This window comes from Populus alba, chromosome 18, assembly GCF_005239225.2.
Source record: "Populus alba chromosome 18, ASM523922v2, whole genome shotgun sequence".
Taxonomy (NCBI): domain Eukaryota; kingdom Viridiplantae; phylum Streptophyta; class Magnoliopsida; order Malpighiales; family Salicaceae; genus Populus; species Populus alba.
In genome coordinates this window covers 13,134,503-13,150,119 of record NC_133301.1, presented here as the reverse complement: position 1 = coordinate 13,150,119, position 15,617 = coordinate 13,134,503, and the positions used below count along the sequence as shown (strand labels likewise).

The 15,617-nt window shown below is 33.4% G+C and overlaps 2 protein-coding genes across 2 annotated transcripts; both read right to left on the bottom strand.

Annotated features, from left to right (window-relative positions):
* Positions 1-2,492, bottom strand: LOC118034301 (putative glycerol-3-phosphate transporter 5). The gene is made up of 2 exons (XM_035039545.2): positions 1,095-2,492; positions 1-751 (listed from the first exon to the last, which is right to left on the bottom strand). The coding sequence occupies exons 1-2, from the start codon at positions 2,068-2,070 to the stop codon at positions 207-209; spliced, it is 1,521 nt and encodes a 506-aa protein (XP_034895436.1). The 5' UTR covers positions 2,071-2,492; the 3' UTR covers positions 1-206.
* A 2,191-nt stretch (positions 2,493-4,683) lies between these two features.
* LOC118034302 (110 kDa U5 small nuclear ribonucleoprotein component CLO) lies at positions 4,684-10,011 on the bottom strand. The gene is made up of 11 exons (XM_035039546.2): positions 9,859-10,011; positions 8,560-9,318; positions 8,281-8,349; positions 6,975-8,171; positions 6,755-6,853; positions 6,490-6,648; positions 6,253-6,338; positions 5,978-6,176; positions 5,618-5,728; positions 5,273-5,479; positions 4,684-5,077 (listed from the first exon to the last, which is right to left on the bottom strand). Exons 2-11 carry the CDS (start codon positions 9,301-9,303, stop codon positions 4,979-4,981), a joined length of 2,970 nt encoding a protein of 989 aa, XP_034895437.1. The 5' UTR covers positions 9,304-9,318; positions 9,859-10,011; the 3' UTR covers positions 4,684-4,978.
* Between the last annotated feature and the right edge of the window lie 5,606 nt (positions 10,012-15,617).

Below are 15,617 nucleotides of genomic sequence, written 5' to 3'. Positions count from 1 at the left end.
TAGAATGTAGAAGGCTTGTATTATTGGTATCTTAGTTTGTACATGTACAACAGAAAGTAAGAATATATCTGACCAAAGAATGAGTTACAAAATACAGACATGTATAATCACTTGCAGGATCCTTTTATCCAAGTGTTTTTCCATGGAACCTGTTCTATGACCAGATGTAAAAGGAATACAGACGATAATCTTAGAAGCACTTTCCATCATTGAGCAGTTGCATTGTTTGGAAGCCATTTTCCATCGTTCAGCAACCCTTTAATCTCAGTTTTCGCAACTCGAATCAAGAACAAACTCGCAAGGAATATAGAAACAATAAGCATAAGAAAGACACTGTTCCATCCTCTTGTGGAGATGTACCCTGCCAGAAGGGGGCCAACAGCTGCCCCAACAGAACCAGTGCCATCTATAATTGCAGACACAGTAGCTAAGGCCCGGGAATTTCCTTTAATCAAGTCTTGAGTACCAAGATCAGCTGCAACAGCTGTAGTAATTAGAGCATACGGGCCATTTACAAGCAATCCAGAAAGAAACATCAAAGCATTATTGAGGAGCATAGACACGCTTCCATAAACCCGGTACAGAACAAGGGCTGGAATTGATAGGAGCAAGAATACCATTGAAGTCACTGCACGAGCTTCAATCACATCAGATACAAATCCTGCCAAAACTCCGCCAAAGACTCCTCCAATATCGAATACCGTTGAAAGAATTCCAGCAGTCTTGTGGGACACATGCACGCCAGCAACATCTTTAATTCCCAAAAAAAAATTTGTTAAAGCTGACATCCAGCATCAAACAAATTCAAATATATGCAAAGGCATACTTCAGCAAACTAAACAAAAAGATGCGAGTGCATCAGCCAGATGAACCAATAAATGAGAGTTCAAGCCATGATAACAAGAAATAGTCTCCTACAATCAAATTTCGAGAATTCATAAATAAAGGCACCATTTGTGTTGATGACAGCAAATTCTCATCGCCATCACAGTCCCGTTCTTATATGACACTCATATCTAAATGCATGCAAAAATGATTAGCATGAGGCAAACCAGCTCTTGATATGAATTTCGAAGTCAAGAAGAAGCAAATACCTGTGTGACTTATGTAGAAGGGCAACCAATATAGAAAAGTGTACGCCACTAGCTTTGAAAAGAAGAGGCAGAAAGCAAATGGTGCCACACCAGGTAATCTCCAAGCCTCCAGGAATCCGATGGCTGCGGTAGAATCCAAGTTTTCCTCCCCAAGAAGCCCTGCTTCTTCTGATTCCACCTTCTCCAAATTCTCCAAACCATTCACCTCCACATCCATTTCAATCTCCTTCCCTGGAGTCTCAAATCCAATATCTTCAGGACTAACAACAAGAAACAGGAACACTAAAACCCCAGCTAAAATCACCAAAACTCCGGGCACCACAAATGACCAACCCCAACCAAACTCCAAAACCCCAGATGCCACAACCGACCCAATGATGTTCCCTACCGATGTATGGGAAGTCCATATCCCCATTATCAACCCTCTCTTATCTTTCCCAAACCAATTCCCAACCACTGCCACCACACAAGGCCACCCTATAGACTGAAACAAACCACACAAAATCTGCACACTCACAAAATATCCTAACAAATGTACATTAAACCAATAACCTAACCCAAAAATAATGGTCAAAAGACCACTACCCACCATTCCAAAAACAAGAAACAACCTTAAATCAATCCTATCACCAACATGTCCTGCAAAATACATTCCTATTGAATATGCAGACAAAAATGCAAGATCAAGCTCACCAAGCCGGTGAGTCCCTTTAGGGCCATTAAAGGGAGCCCAACCAGTACCATTGGATTCTAATGAAGTTAAATTAGACTCGATCGTTGAAGAGTTCAATTGAATTTTGGGTCCAAGCACACCTTTTACAATACTTGGTGGCTTTCTTGAGGCATGAAATGAAGCATAAGCGAGAAAGGTGATGGCTAAGACTGTAAATTGGTGAAAAGTTAGGGTCTTGTTTGGAGGTTTAAGAGATGGGAAAAGGGTAAAAGCTGGAGCAAGAATTTGGGTTTTCGATTGCATTGTAATTGATAAAGAAAAATCACAGTAGCATCAGCTCATTGCAAAAAAAATCCTAATCTTCAATATGATTTACCCTTAAAGTTCCAAACTTTTAAGGGTAAATCTGCTGTCTAAGAAGAAATTGTAGAACTCAATAGCAATTGAGGTTAAACCGAAGGAAAATTTTGGATCCGTGGTTAGGGTTTAGAGAAATCACAATGCTCCAAAGTAAAGAGAGAGAGAGAAAGGTGAAATCTTGAGCAGAAATGAGAAAAGAAGGGAAAGTGTGTGTATCGTGTAATACAAAATTGAAAACCCAATTAGTAGGAATTTTATGATTTTTAAGACATGGATCGGTGATTAAGAGGAAAAAAAGAAATGGGAGGTTAGGTTCTCTGGGCAGAGAGTTGGATCTCAGATGGGGTTTAGTCTCTGATGTTTCGTTTTCCTATTGCTTCAAAATCATCTCTATAGTTTCGTACATTGGTCAATTTACATCATTTGTTTTACATTGAGTCAAATTGGTCCCTTTATTTTCGATTAGAGATCCTTCGTCTTAATATATCAGAACACATGGAATTCATATAACCATTTGATTATTGGTGAAGATGGAAGGGTAGATTTGATCCAATTAAAAGTAAGGAATTTGATATGATCGAATATAAGAAGGAGATGGACCATTCGTGATTCTTGGCATTTTATTAATGGTCCAGGCCCCCAATGTTTTCTTAGCTGAGAAGTAGAAATGTTTGACTCGACATTAAAGTTAATAGGTTGATTTTCCTTCTTTTTTAAGATAAGATTTGAAGAGAAAAAAAAAGGTTAACCCACTTGCAAAACAACTTGCTAGTATTCATAATAAAAAGAAAAACTTAGATTAATAACAAGTCAATAAATTATTGCAAAAACTAGTAACATAATTTTTTTAAAAAATATTAAAAAGCCTCTTGCATTTCCTCCTCCTTTCTCTAAGAATACTTATTTAAAAATATTGTAAAAAATATTTTTCAAAATATTTTAAAATAATATTTTTTAAAAAAATTATTTTTAATATACATTAAAACAATCCAAAAGCACACACACAAAAAATATTTAAAACTAAAAAAAATCATAAAAATTTAAAAATATAATTCAACTACAATATCAAACATCACCCGACCATCTAAATTTAAATATGTATGCTATCAAACAATATTAAATATGTATGCTATCAAACAATATTGGTTACCCATTGATCCTCTTGTTATTATTAATTATAATTTGAAAGACATGGTGAAAACACTACTCATCATGCTACTATTCACACATAAACAAATCAAATATGAATTCTTGTAGTGAATTTTTTCATCCTTGGGGTTTTTTATAAAATTATACTCTTATATGTTCAAATTATAGGCATTTAAAGCAAATTTATGGAGAAATAACAAGATTCAAAAATAAAATATCAAAATAAAGGGAACGAGTAGACGATTTGTAACCACCAACAGTTAGTAGTTAGCTGAACTTAGTGGCCGTTTAGTAGTGTGGTTGCGGGTGAGGTTCACCCGCAACCACACTACCAGGTGTTTGGTTAAAGAAAAAAAAATGAGTTTCGCTGGTAGGCCCCACAAATATTTAAAGTTGGAACGCAGGTTCTGAGAAGCAGCATTTCATGCTGATAATAACATCAACAATGGAGCATGGCTCCACTGTTCATTGAACAGTGGAGCCACGCTCCACTGCGCACTGTTCACTAAGTGAACAGTGCGAGTGGATTTTAATGCACTCGCACTGTTCACGTGAACAGTTTTTATCCTTTTTTTTTTTTTTGAAAAACCATGAAAATGAGTTTTAAATTTTTTTTTTGTTTTTTTAAAAATTAGTTTTAAAAATTATAATAACGTACCATTTATGAAATTTGATCGCAATTCTAATTATGTTATTGCCGGGTCCGGCTTAGTTAAAAAAAATTCAGTTTTTATTTTTATTTTAATTGTGTTCTATTTAAAAAATTAAAAGGAGATCGCTTGACGACGTAACAAAAGATTCAGTTTTTGTTGTTGCGCGCTTAAGAAACCATGAAAAATATAGTCCTTGTTGGATAAATTTCGCATGTGATGACATTGCACATAGTGTAATGAAATAATAAAAAATATTTGATATCAATATTATTTATTTCATGATGTAATAACAGTAGTTAAATTTACAATATTTAAATTAAAAATCATTCATATAAATATATATATTTTTTAATTATTTTATAACCTCAATTTGAAAAGCATTTTTATTAACCAAACACATTAAACTACTTTTTCTTCAACCTCAATTTCAACCACAGTTTTAACCAAACACCTATTTTTTCAAACCAACCTCAACTAAAAGTACATTTTATAAAACAACTTTTTTTAAACCACAACTACAAAAACTACCGCAATACCAATGGTGCGATGATAAAAGAGATTCAGTTCCAGGTCATATTAATGGCAATAACACATACTATGTTTCTTCTAGATTTATTCTTATCCCTTCACTTCAAGGTTAATGTTCTAATCCAGGAGGGCAGGATGTTTGGAGGCCTCGACGCCCGCATTGCTGTGGGGAGGCATGCCAGCAAGGCAAACCCAATAATAAGGAGAGCAAACCAATCATGAGATCTTCGAACAAATAATCCAACCTTTCTTGCATTACCACCTCCCTGGGCTCAAAAGGAGAGTTATTCATGCCACGAGCAGCAAATATTATACAATATTACATCAAACATTCAAAATTTTGAATTTACTAGTTGGACATCCTTTCTTTTTGTTAGCGGTGTTCATCCCCAACTGCTAGGGATATCAGTCTGCACTACTATCTGCTATCCAGGTTTCAACACATGTAAAGACAGATAAAAACTGACTGCAAGAAGTGCTTCCTATGGCCCATGGCTAAATAAGCACCAACATTGGAGGAATCACATCATTTGTTGATGAATATCAGCTGCTTGCTGAGCCAGCTCAACCACCATAGCCTCATCGAAGAACTTGTTAATGCTCACATCTTCACTCATTCCCTGGAATATAGAATCGAAACAAAAAGCATTACCAAATGGCTATTGGTTTTATCTATTAACAGCATAGTAGGTGTTCTAAAAAACCCGTTTCCTTAGAGCACTTTGCTTGATTTGGAATTCTCATGCAGCTCAGAAAAAGTCATCCATGTAACAGAAAGAGAGAGACCCTGGAAGGGAGAGGGGAGATGGGTATACCTTGCGACGCCTTGTCTTCACCATAAATTCACGGGCAAGGTGCTGGATTGGTGCAGGCTCAAGTGGCCTCAGAACAATGCTCTTATCAAGGGGATCTCCAGGGACTATAGCCCAATGATCAAACACCGAGAGGCTAAATGCTTGACCTTGGGTATGGTACCTCAAGTCCGTCTCAAAACCAAATGATTCTATGACAGGTAAAAATGCCTGAAATCCAATTTCAAAAATTAGAAACGAATATGAGAAAGCTTGAAGTATATGTGGGTGTGTGTCAACCATCTCCATATATTTACTTGTATAAAACCAACAGCACATAAGCTGGGTACAAAAAAGTGCTGCTATCACCTTAACAATATAAGCTGGAGTCCCAGGCTGAGGAACATCTGCTGTAACATGCCCACGTCTGCGAGATAACACCGTATAAATTGCAGTGAGACAGTCAATTGGTGTTTGTATCTGAAAGAACACAAAGCACAATTAGTAGGAAAATCCAAGCAAGAAACTCTAACTCTAAATGAGCTAATTGCATTTATTCAAAATAGAATGTTATGGAAACTGAGGATGAGCATTCTACTGAGCTTTCCTTTCAAATTCATCATATTCCACTGCTGTCTTGTTCCTTTAGTCACAGTAACAAGTAGGAAAAGTCTATATATTCTCCCTTAGGTATGCATATTTCTTTAATATAATACAATTATCAAGTACCTCCACATAATATACAGGTTCCATGAGCCTTGGGGTTGCCATAAGAAAAGCCGAGTAGGCCACACGCCGAGCTGTTGGTATTATTTGACCAGATCCACGATGAAGTGGTTCAGGCGCAATCCTAGCATCAACTATCTTGAACTTAACATTTCTGATTGGTTCATCACAAAGTGGTCCTTCTCGTGCACCCCACTGAAACCTGTCAAAAAGAAAATGAAGGTTTTAGTTAGGCATTTGGTTAAATGGTAAAAGAACAGAAGAAAATTCCAGTTTACCCTTGAACGATAGAATCCTTCACAGCACCTAGTAATCCCTTGTCCACTTCAGTTGGAAGTGTGTCATCTAGCAAAATGTTAGGTCCCTGCAGATATCAATAACACATAAGATTAAATTAAGTTCATTTAATCCAATCATTGAAAAAATGAAGAATTGAGGTATCAAAACATGAGCAGGATTTGATCACTTATCATTTGAAAAAATCAAATCATGGATACATTAAGCAACTAGATTACCTGCTTGTCAGGGCCAAAAGCCCATATGGATCGTGCTGCAAGCAAATCCCAATCATATTTTGTCTTGAAGAAGTCACCCAGAGCTTTCCGATTCCAGTCAATGCTTACAATACCATTCTCAATGTCTTCTGCAAGCCCTTTCTCCAATGGCTCAGCGATCTATAAAATTAAGAAACATTCCAGATGAACAAAATTAAAAGTCCAGAGGATTGAGATAGAATGCTCAAAAACAACTAGATCAAATAAAACTAATGGTCTTCTTTACCATGGTTATTTTATTCTTCTTGTTGGGTGTTTCAGCAAAGCATTTCATTGACGAGGACTCCACCACAGTTTCACAGAATGAGACAACAGGATCGGCTACCTACATTTGACATGAAGCATTAAACAGGATGAATGTGCATGGAAACTAAGAGCATCCCATAAAAGGAAATAGGAGAATCAATAACAAAAGTATATCAAAAATGCGTATGAGAAATAGATACCTTGACTTCCACTTCAGAATACAGCTCCCTAAGGTCCTTCATAATAGAATCTAAGTACAACTCTCCAGTACCAAGTATAGTGTGCTCCCCAGACTCCTCAACTTTAGTTATGGCCAGAGGATAGCTTTTACTGATCTTCCTAAGACCCTCCACCATTTTGGGCAACTCACTTGGATTTAGAGGCTCGGTAGCAGTTTTCACTACTGGAAGAGTATTGAACTGAAGAGGTCGAAATATGTATATATCTTCTTCATTATAATTCACATTACAGAGAGTAGCAGTTTTCATAATTGAAGCATCCACACCTTCAATGAGAACCCAGGAACCAGGAGGTGCCATACTTATGGGTAACCTATACCGAGCTTGATATACCCATAGTTTTGTCACTTCTTTTACTGTCATGTCCTCCTCGTCCTCTGGTGAATAGCCTTCTCCCAAAACTTTTACAGACTGCCCTGTCATAATTTTACCACTATAAACCCTACCAAAAGCATCAAATGAACTGCAATCTGACTTTGGATACAATTTCGTCACATTAACCATTAAGGGGCCAGCAGGATCACAGTCTAGCATGGCCTGGTAAATCATTGAATCTTTGGGCCCAGTATATGTATGATCAACCTTCCTAGCAGCAGCAACCTTAGCCGAAGGTATATGCTTAACAAGCATATCAGTGAAACCTGAGGCTGAGCCAAAAACCTGACTGCAAGCCAGTCTTAGCAAAGGCCTGACATTTAATTTATAAGCTGAATTAGGAAGAGTAACACCAAACTCAGCAAGAGTAGCCTCAACACTTTTTTTATGTTCTCCAATCACTTGGCTGTATATTTTGTAGAGAGGTTCCAGCACAAATTGGACAAATGATCTTTCTGCTCCACTAGCAGGAGGTTTCTTCTTGAAAGTTCGGTCCTCAGGATTATAATACATATCCCCCCAGAGACGAGATGCAAACTTATCAGCATCAAATGGGATACCATGGAGTTTGAGATACAATCTAGCAAAGGAATGCAAAGTGAAGGACCATCCTGCGGTTGCACCAGCAAAACAAACATTTCCAGCAGCTGGATCTATCACTTGAACATTTCCAGCAGTCGAAGAGACAGCAGATATATGGTTGTTAATAACTTCTATGGTATGCCTTAGCTTGTGATACGCATCCTTTGGGGGCAATTTGAGCTCTGTTATGAGCCTGTCAACCTTACAAAAGAAAATTTGTGCAAATAACACTTCATGAACCAGTCAAAATATTTTTTGGAAAAAAATCGAATTGGAAGTGCCAAACAAAATAGAGGTAAGAGGGAATTACCTTATTAATAACAACAACAATAGGCAGCTGTTCCTGAATTGCGTGGCGTATGGCCCTCTCTGTGTTTACCTAAGCATTACAAAATAGTAAATTGACCATATCAAGTGGCTAGAACATTCTCATGCACTTATGAAAACAACAGTATCATGAAATAGCATCTTCGAAGTTCAACCATGATCATAAGTGCATGGTATTGAGAACAAGATAAAATCATATTAAGCTATGATCATACTATTTTTGTAATGAATTTATCAAAATTAACCTAAAAACAAATCTTACCATCACTCCTTCAGCAGCATCCACAACCAACACAGCACCATCAGCAAGCCTGAGGGCAGCAGTCATTTCATCAGAGAAGTTCACATGACCAGGGGTGTCCATGATGTTACAGAGGTATGACTTTGAATTGCTATCCTCAAGGACAAGTGACATTGGAACTGCCTTGATAGATATCCTTCTTTCTTGCTCATCAATCCTTGTATCTGTGTACCTAATATGCTTCTCGCTATTTATATCAAAAGTTGGCGTATGATGTGTTTGCTCAACCAACATGTCCATAAAAACTGTCTTCCCATGTTGTAGATGGCCCACAAGGGCAACGTTGCGTACCAAAGAGGGATTTGACATAAGACCAACAAGAAACTGGCTGGAAACATAAGTTGAGGAATCCTTAACCCCAACCTCAAACTTGATGTTCCTAACAGGCTTAATTATCGGTTGCTCAAGAGGCTGCTCATCTTCATCGTTAACCAACGTTTCAACACCTGGACCATAAACCTCCTCCGCAGTTGGGTAGTACTTCTTGTCCTCGGCAAGGACAACTTGGTTATCCATATCAACATCATCAGGGGCAGTAAGCCAACCATTGGAAGCATGAACAGCCTCTTCACCGTCAGATTCCTCCTCGTCTTCATGAGGCTTGTCTGGAAGTTCTTCATCTTCTTCATCACCATCGCTCTCTCGGTCCGACTCTATTTCCGGACCAATGTAGTTCCCAAACTCATCATACAAATTGTCATCCATGGCACCACTTCAAACCTGCCATACCAAATCGTGAATCAATAACCAAATACAACCACGAAATCAACTAAATTTCCACAAGAACCGGTAAACACAAACTAAATTCTTGCTAAAAAAATCTCCTTATTTTCTTTCAATCAAGATTAAAAACAAAAACACAATAATCTCTAATTTACTAAAGTTACCACACAGGTGGGGTTTTGACAATAATCTCATCGACCCTTTTTACCACTTCACCTGAACTTCAGATCTCCACTTTTTACTTCCTTCCACTTGAAAAAAACAAACACACAAACACAGTAACTTAACAAGCTAAATCTTGCATCTGGGTGTCTAATTTTCTCTACAAATCTAATAGCCCATTTCCTTAAATTCTCTTCTACAGACAATCCAGCAAAGAAATTAGGATAATACCATTCATTTCTAACTAGATTAAACCAGCAGTACAGCTTGCGTAAATAGAAACTGAATCGCGAAACAACGTATATAAACACATACATAAGCAAAAATGAAGGCATGAAATAGAGTAATAAAGGAAGAAGAGAAGCTGCTGCATACCCGGTAGACAGAGAGAAGTTCGCTGCAAGAGAAGCGAAAGAGGGGGAGGGGTTTGAGTGGAGATAGAGGGAGAGGTTTTTGAAGGGGTTGGGTTCGGGTTCGGGAGAGAGGGAGCTCCTTATGGTGGGTGGATCGCGGTCGCTTTATTTTGATGGGCTTTTGTGTTGCTCTGAATAAACTTGGGCTTCTTGTAATAAAATAAAATTATTGTTTTTGAAGATTTTTCTTTTTTCTTTTCTTTTCTTGGTGAGAGATTTTAGATATTATTAGACTAATTTGTACGTAATTTAAAAAATAAATGAATCATCGCGTAGTAATTAGACAATTGTGGGATGGAAGGACTGCTACATGATTATTTTTACGTTTTAAGAGTATTTTAAAAAAAAAATTTAAAATTTTTTTATTTTTTTATTTATTTCAAATTAATATTTTTTTAGTATTTTTATATCATTTTAAAATGTTAATTTTAAAAATAATTTTTAAAAAATAAAAAATATATATATATTATTTTTGATACATTTTTAAGTCAAAAACACTTTAAAAAATAACCGCAACTACACTCACAAACAAGATAATCTCAAAATTTTAAAAGAAAAACATATCACTTGTATCATAAAGGTTTTTACGTGGAAGGATTTCAATTTTCATAATTGTTTATCCAAAATCAGATCAATTTATCTTTATATTCTAGATTCAGTTTTTTATTTTTTTTAATTCTAATTACTCCCAATTTATTATTATATCTTAAATCATTCTCTAATTTATGAAAGTGCCCTCGCATTGAAAACTTAATTCATATTTGATTTATCATAAAAAAATAATCAAGTGGTAAGACCCACTTAAAAGGTTATAACATGTTGTTTTTTGTTTTTTTATTATTAAAATAATATTATTTTAATTTAAAAAAAATTTATTTTGAATGACCTAATAACCTGATTAAAATTTAAAATCTAAACATTGAACCGAACCAGATAAATTGTGATAAAGATAGTATTTATCGATATTCTATCTCGTACCCTTCCTTTAGGCATGATTTTATTGATATTCGCTTGACCTATGCAGTCTCCTTGAATATTTATTTGAAACAATGCAACACTGTTAATTTTAACAGATACATGTGTCGTAACATTTTAATTTTAATATAATTTAATTTATTAAATAAAAGAAGAGAATTAAAAAAAAATAACTAAAAAGTAAACAATTTCTGGACTGAAAGGAAGTAAAAGAGCTAGAGTTGAAAAAAAAAAATTACTTTAATTTTCATGTTTTTAACGTTGAATAAAACTCCATAACCTTTCAAGAAGTCTTATATTTACAAGATACATTTTTTTTAGAAATATATTGTAAATGATGACATGAAGTTATTACAGTAATTACATCCATAAGGTTATTATTAATTACAATAACCACTGTACATGATTTAAAAATTCACAAAATAAATGTTAAAACTATCTTTCTAAATCGAGAACTTAATGAAAAAGTTTCATATATCAACTGAAAGCTTTGTAGAGAATAACTAAGAAAGCAAGGTTTAAAAACACAGGTACTACTTGGAAACGTAATCGAAAGTGTATTTGAAAAAATAATAATTTTTTTTATTTAATTTTTTTATATTATTTTGATGTGTTGATGTCAAAAATAATTTTTTTAAAAAAAATTGATATATTTTCGAGTAAAAAACACTTTGAATTGCAATCACTGCCACATTTCTAAACACTGCAACACCGTTTGGGAATGCGTTGCAAATCGTATTTTCCAAAAAAATTAATTTTTGTTTTTTGCTAAAATTTAATATGATTTGTATGTTTTGGATCATTTTGATGTGTTGATGTTAAAAATAATTTTTTAAAAATAAAAAACTTTCATTAACATGCATTTCGGCAAGAAAAATTATTTGAAAAGTAACCGTTACCACACTATCAATACATACTTTAAATCTAGATTCTATGTAGAGCTTAAAGCAAGCTACTAAATTATGAAAATTATGATTCCTGCATGGTTAATAATGGTTAAAAGCATAGTTTTTAGACCCAGCCCGATCTAAAACTCGAGTTTCAGGTTTTGAACTAGGTTGTTCGGGTCACCTTTTTTTAAAAAAAAAATCAAAATAACATTATTTTAGTAAAAAAAACAAAAATTGCAATTGAATTTTTAACTAGTTTTTGCTGAGTTCCCGAGTCACCCATCCAAGTTAGCCATGTCATTAAGTATTTTTTTAAAAAAAAAAATTTAGTTTGTTTTGATTTTAATTCTGGTTGACCTATATACCAGGCTGGTTTTTAAAATTATGGCTAAAAATCAAATGTCCGTGCAATTATTATAAGACTATGAAGAATACACATGTTGATGATTTATTAGTTTTTTAACTCAAATTTATGTACGTGTTAAAAAACAAATGGCCGTGCATTTATTATGTCCTCGGTATTGATGATGTTTATTTTTGTAATTTTAAAATATTTAAAAAAAAAATAAAGATTTTTTATTATTTTAAATTAATTTTTTTGTATTTTTAAATTGTATTTATATGTTAATATTAAAAATAAATTTAAAAAATATAAAAAATATTATTTTAATATATTTTCAAGTAAAAAAAATATTTTTTAAAAAATTACTAATACACTAAAAAAAAAATAAAGAAAAAAAAAAAAGAAGAAGAAGAAGTATTGGCAAGACATTGAGATAATGATGAAACATTTACATGGTACTAGGAATGATCACTTGCTGTGTAAAAAAGTATCCCGAGGACTCTTGAATCTTGCCGATCTAGAAACACTTTGTTTTCAATTGACATTTCTATAAACTCTCAATCTCCACTACTAGTTAATTATATATTCATTTTAAAATGATGGTTATTGTTAATTCAACAATGGAAGCTATAATTAGCTTCAATATACAAAAAAATAAAAAATAAAAATCATGTGATATTCGCAAGAGATGCACTGTTTTATTTTGAACAAGTAATTATATCTCTTTTTATTATGTGAGTGAATTCATCCTGTATAATGTATAGAGGTTAAGTTTTATATAAAAACTCTTGATGGGTTTTAATTTGTAGCACCTTCAACAAAATCCATCCTTGTAAATCTTCTTTTTTTTGGATTTATCGTGCGTTCTTAGAAAGAAAGAAAGGCATATTCTTAGAAGATAAACAGTACTCTGCTCTTATTATTAATTAATTATCCAAGCACCATACATGTTTCTTCGAGAATGAAACAGCAAGCACGTTACACGTACACACACCGGAAGTGAAAATAAAATTACCGGTCAGCTAAGCCACATGTAAAACTAGCTACACAGAGAGCATCCTTCCGTTACATCATCATCATCCCCTATGGATATGCTTATTCATATATTGCTAGGCTTAGCTTCGAGTTCTTCATATATATGATCGACTAAGGACGGTGATGATCAGGTGGTGGTGCACGCGGGCCTGGAGGAGGAGGTTCACGGTGTGGTGGACCGGATGGTGGTGCATGCGGGCCTGGAGGAGGAGGAGAATGGCCACGAGGGGGAGGAGGTTCACGTTGTGGTGGCCCGGGTGGTGGTGGGTGGGGCTCTGGCGGTGGGTGGCCGGGCTGGTGACGGGGCTCTGGCGGTGGGGGATTGTGCATCTTCTAATTTCTTTCTTCCGACAGCTCTTTGTTTTTGTTTGAAATGGATGTGGAGAAATGTATTGAGATAGTCTCTGAATTTATACATGTGAATGGATAGGGCTAAGCTAGTTGGGTTGCTAAGTTTAATGTTTCATGAATTTGTCCAGTATCTTTTCTTCAAAACTACAAGTCAAACCCACGTTTGTGCTTGTTTTGGTAGGTTTCTACCTGAAATTCATGGATTTCTCTAGACTTTGATAGTGGCTCTTGTTTTTTTTTTTTTTTTATATATATATTATTATTAATATTAATTTTCGAATCAGTTTATATACCTCAACTAATCTTATAAATCTTGAAATTAATAACTATATAAATCTCTAATGATTATTATATTAGTAATTATATAACTCAAATTAAAACCACAAAATAAATAAACTTCTTAATTCGAAGCTATTACTATTAAATCACTTATTGGATGCCTTGATAACGGCTCTTGTTGTTACATCCTATCAAAAAGAATTATACAAATCATACAGACGGTTGAATTTAAAACATGTTCAAGAGAAATAAATGCTAATGTAATTGGTGTAGATATAATTCGATGATAACTCACTTTGGTATAGTTTGTTTTGGTGTTAAGAAAATATTTTTGAGATTTTTTTTTTAAATTATTTTTTTATAATTTTATAATTATTATTTATTTTTAAATAAAAATATTTTAAAAAACAATCACTATTATAATTTTAAACACTAACATATTAAAAAAAATTAATTATTCTACTCTTACATGGTAAGATTTGTCACTAATTAATTAAACATTTGTATAATCAAAAAATCAATTTGACTAGTTAATTTTTGCCGCGTCCCAGACGACATCCAGTATTTGTTTGTATTGTGCGACTGCCGACAACTAACAAAAACTCAAGCGAGGCAGAAAAGAAAAGAAAAGAAAGAAATATAAATATAGTAAATGCAACAGACAAAAGAAACAAGGGATGATGGTTTGCTAGCTAGCATTGCAAGTTGTCATCGTGAGCAAAATAGATATTTAGTATAGTTTTTTATTTTAAAATATATTAAAATTTTTTTTATTTTTAATATTAATATATTAAAATTATCAAAAAAATATCAATTTACTATAAACAAATAAACTCTTAAAAAAACACAAAAAACAAAGGTCACCGATGTCTCCTCAACTTTATCATTTTATTTGTATTGTGCATAGTATTTTTTATGTTAAAATAATTTTTTTATTTTTAATATTAAAAATTATTAAAAAATATAAAAATATAGAAAAATAAAATCTTAATAAACACAAAAAAAAACAAAGGTCACCGATGCCTCCTCAACTTCATCATTTTATTTGTAGACCTTGATTCAACACGTATACTATAGCTTCTGTCACCAAGAAAAAAATGGAAAAAAAAATAGTATATAAAAAAACAAGTGTTGAGAGATGAGAAGTCCATTATGACTAGCTTTTCACTTGACATTGAAATGTGTGATCGAGAGGATTATTATTTTAAAATATATTAAAATATATTTTTTATTTTTTAAAATATTATTTTTTATATTAATACATCAAAATATTTAATTATAACTTTTTAAAAAAAAAACATAAACAATTTCAATTTTTTTTAAAATATTTTTAAAATGTAATACTAAACACACAGGAAAAAACAACTCCATTCTCAAAAAAAAAAAAAAAAAAAAAAAAAAATTAAAAATATACTGAAAATTAGAACTTAGTAAATTACACATATTTATTGTAGAGATTCTCTTGAGGTTTTAGGAAAGCACAAACACCACACAAATTCTATTGAAAATCCCTCAAGATTTCTCTTATCTTCGACCAAAATTAAAGAGCAATTGACATTGACATTGACATGTTCAGCTATTGGAAGACTTCCTCTTTAAATCCATGTAGCTTAGTAATCACTGACTATAATACCACCATGAACCATAAATCACTATAATTTACAATCAAATTGGACTTTGGTTATATTTATAATACAGTATATATATATATCAACAACTAATACTTGTTTCTTAAACTGTACTCATTACAATCAAAATTCTCAAAAATAGATGTGAGCACACATACTTGCGAGAGCACACTTTTTATTGTAGAACATATATAAACTGGATGATTATATATGTTATTTT

What these genes read in the sequence shown, in the direction of transcription:
- LOC118034301 (XM_035039545.2), bottom strand. Translation starts at nt 2,070, where the DNA reads ATGCAATCGAAAACCCAAATTCTTGCTCCAGCTTTTACCCTTTTCCCA. An exon ending in CTTCTACATAAGTCACACAG is followed by an intron (nt 752 to 1,094) that starts GTATTTGCTTCT and finishes TGGGAATTAAAG; the next exon opens with ATGTTGCTGGCGTGCATGTG.
- LOC118034302 (XM_035039546.2), bottom strand. Translation starts at nt 9,303, where the DNA reads ATGGATGACAATTTGTATGATGAGTTTGGGAACTACATTGGTCCGGAA. An exon ending in ATGCTGCTGAAGGAGTGATG is followed by an intron (nt 8,350 to 8,559) that starts GTAAGATTTGTT and finishes TGTAATGCTTAG; the next exon opens with GTAAACACAGAGAGGGCCAT. An exon ending in ATTCTGAAGTGGAAGTCAAG is followed by an intron (nt 6,854 to 6,974) that starts GTATCTATTTCT and finishes TGTCAAATGTAG; the next exon opens with GTAGCCGATCCTGTTGTCTC.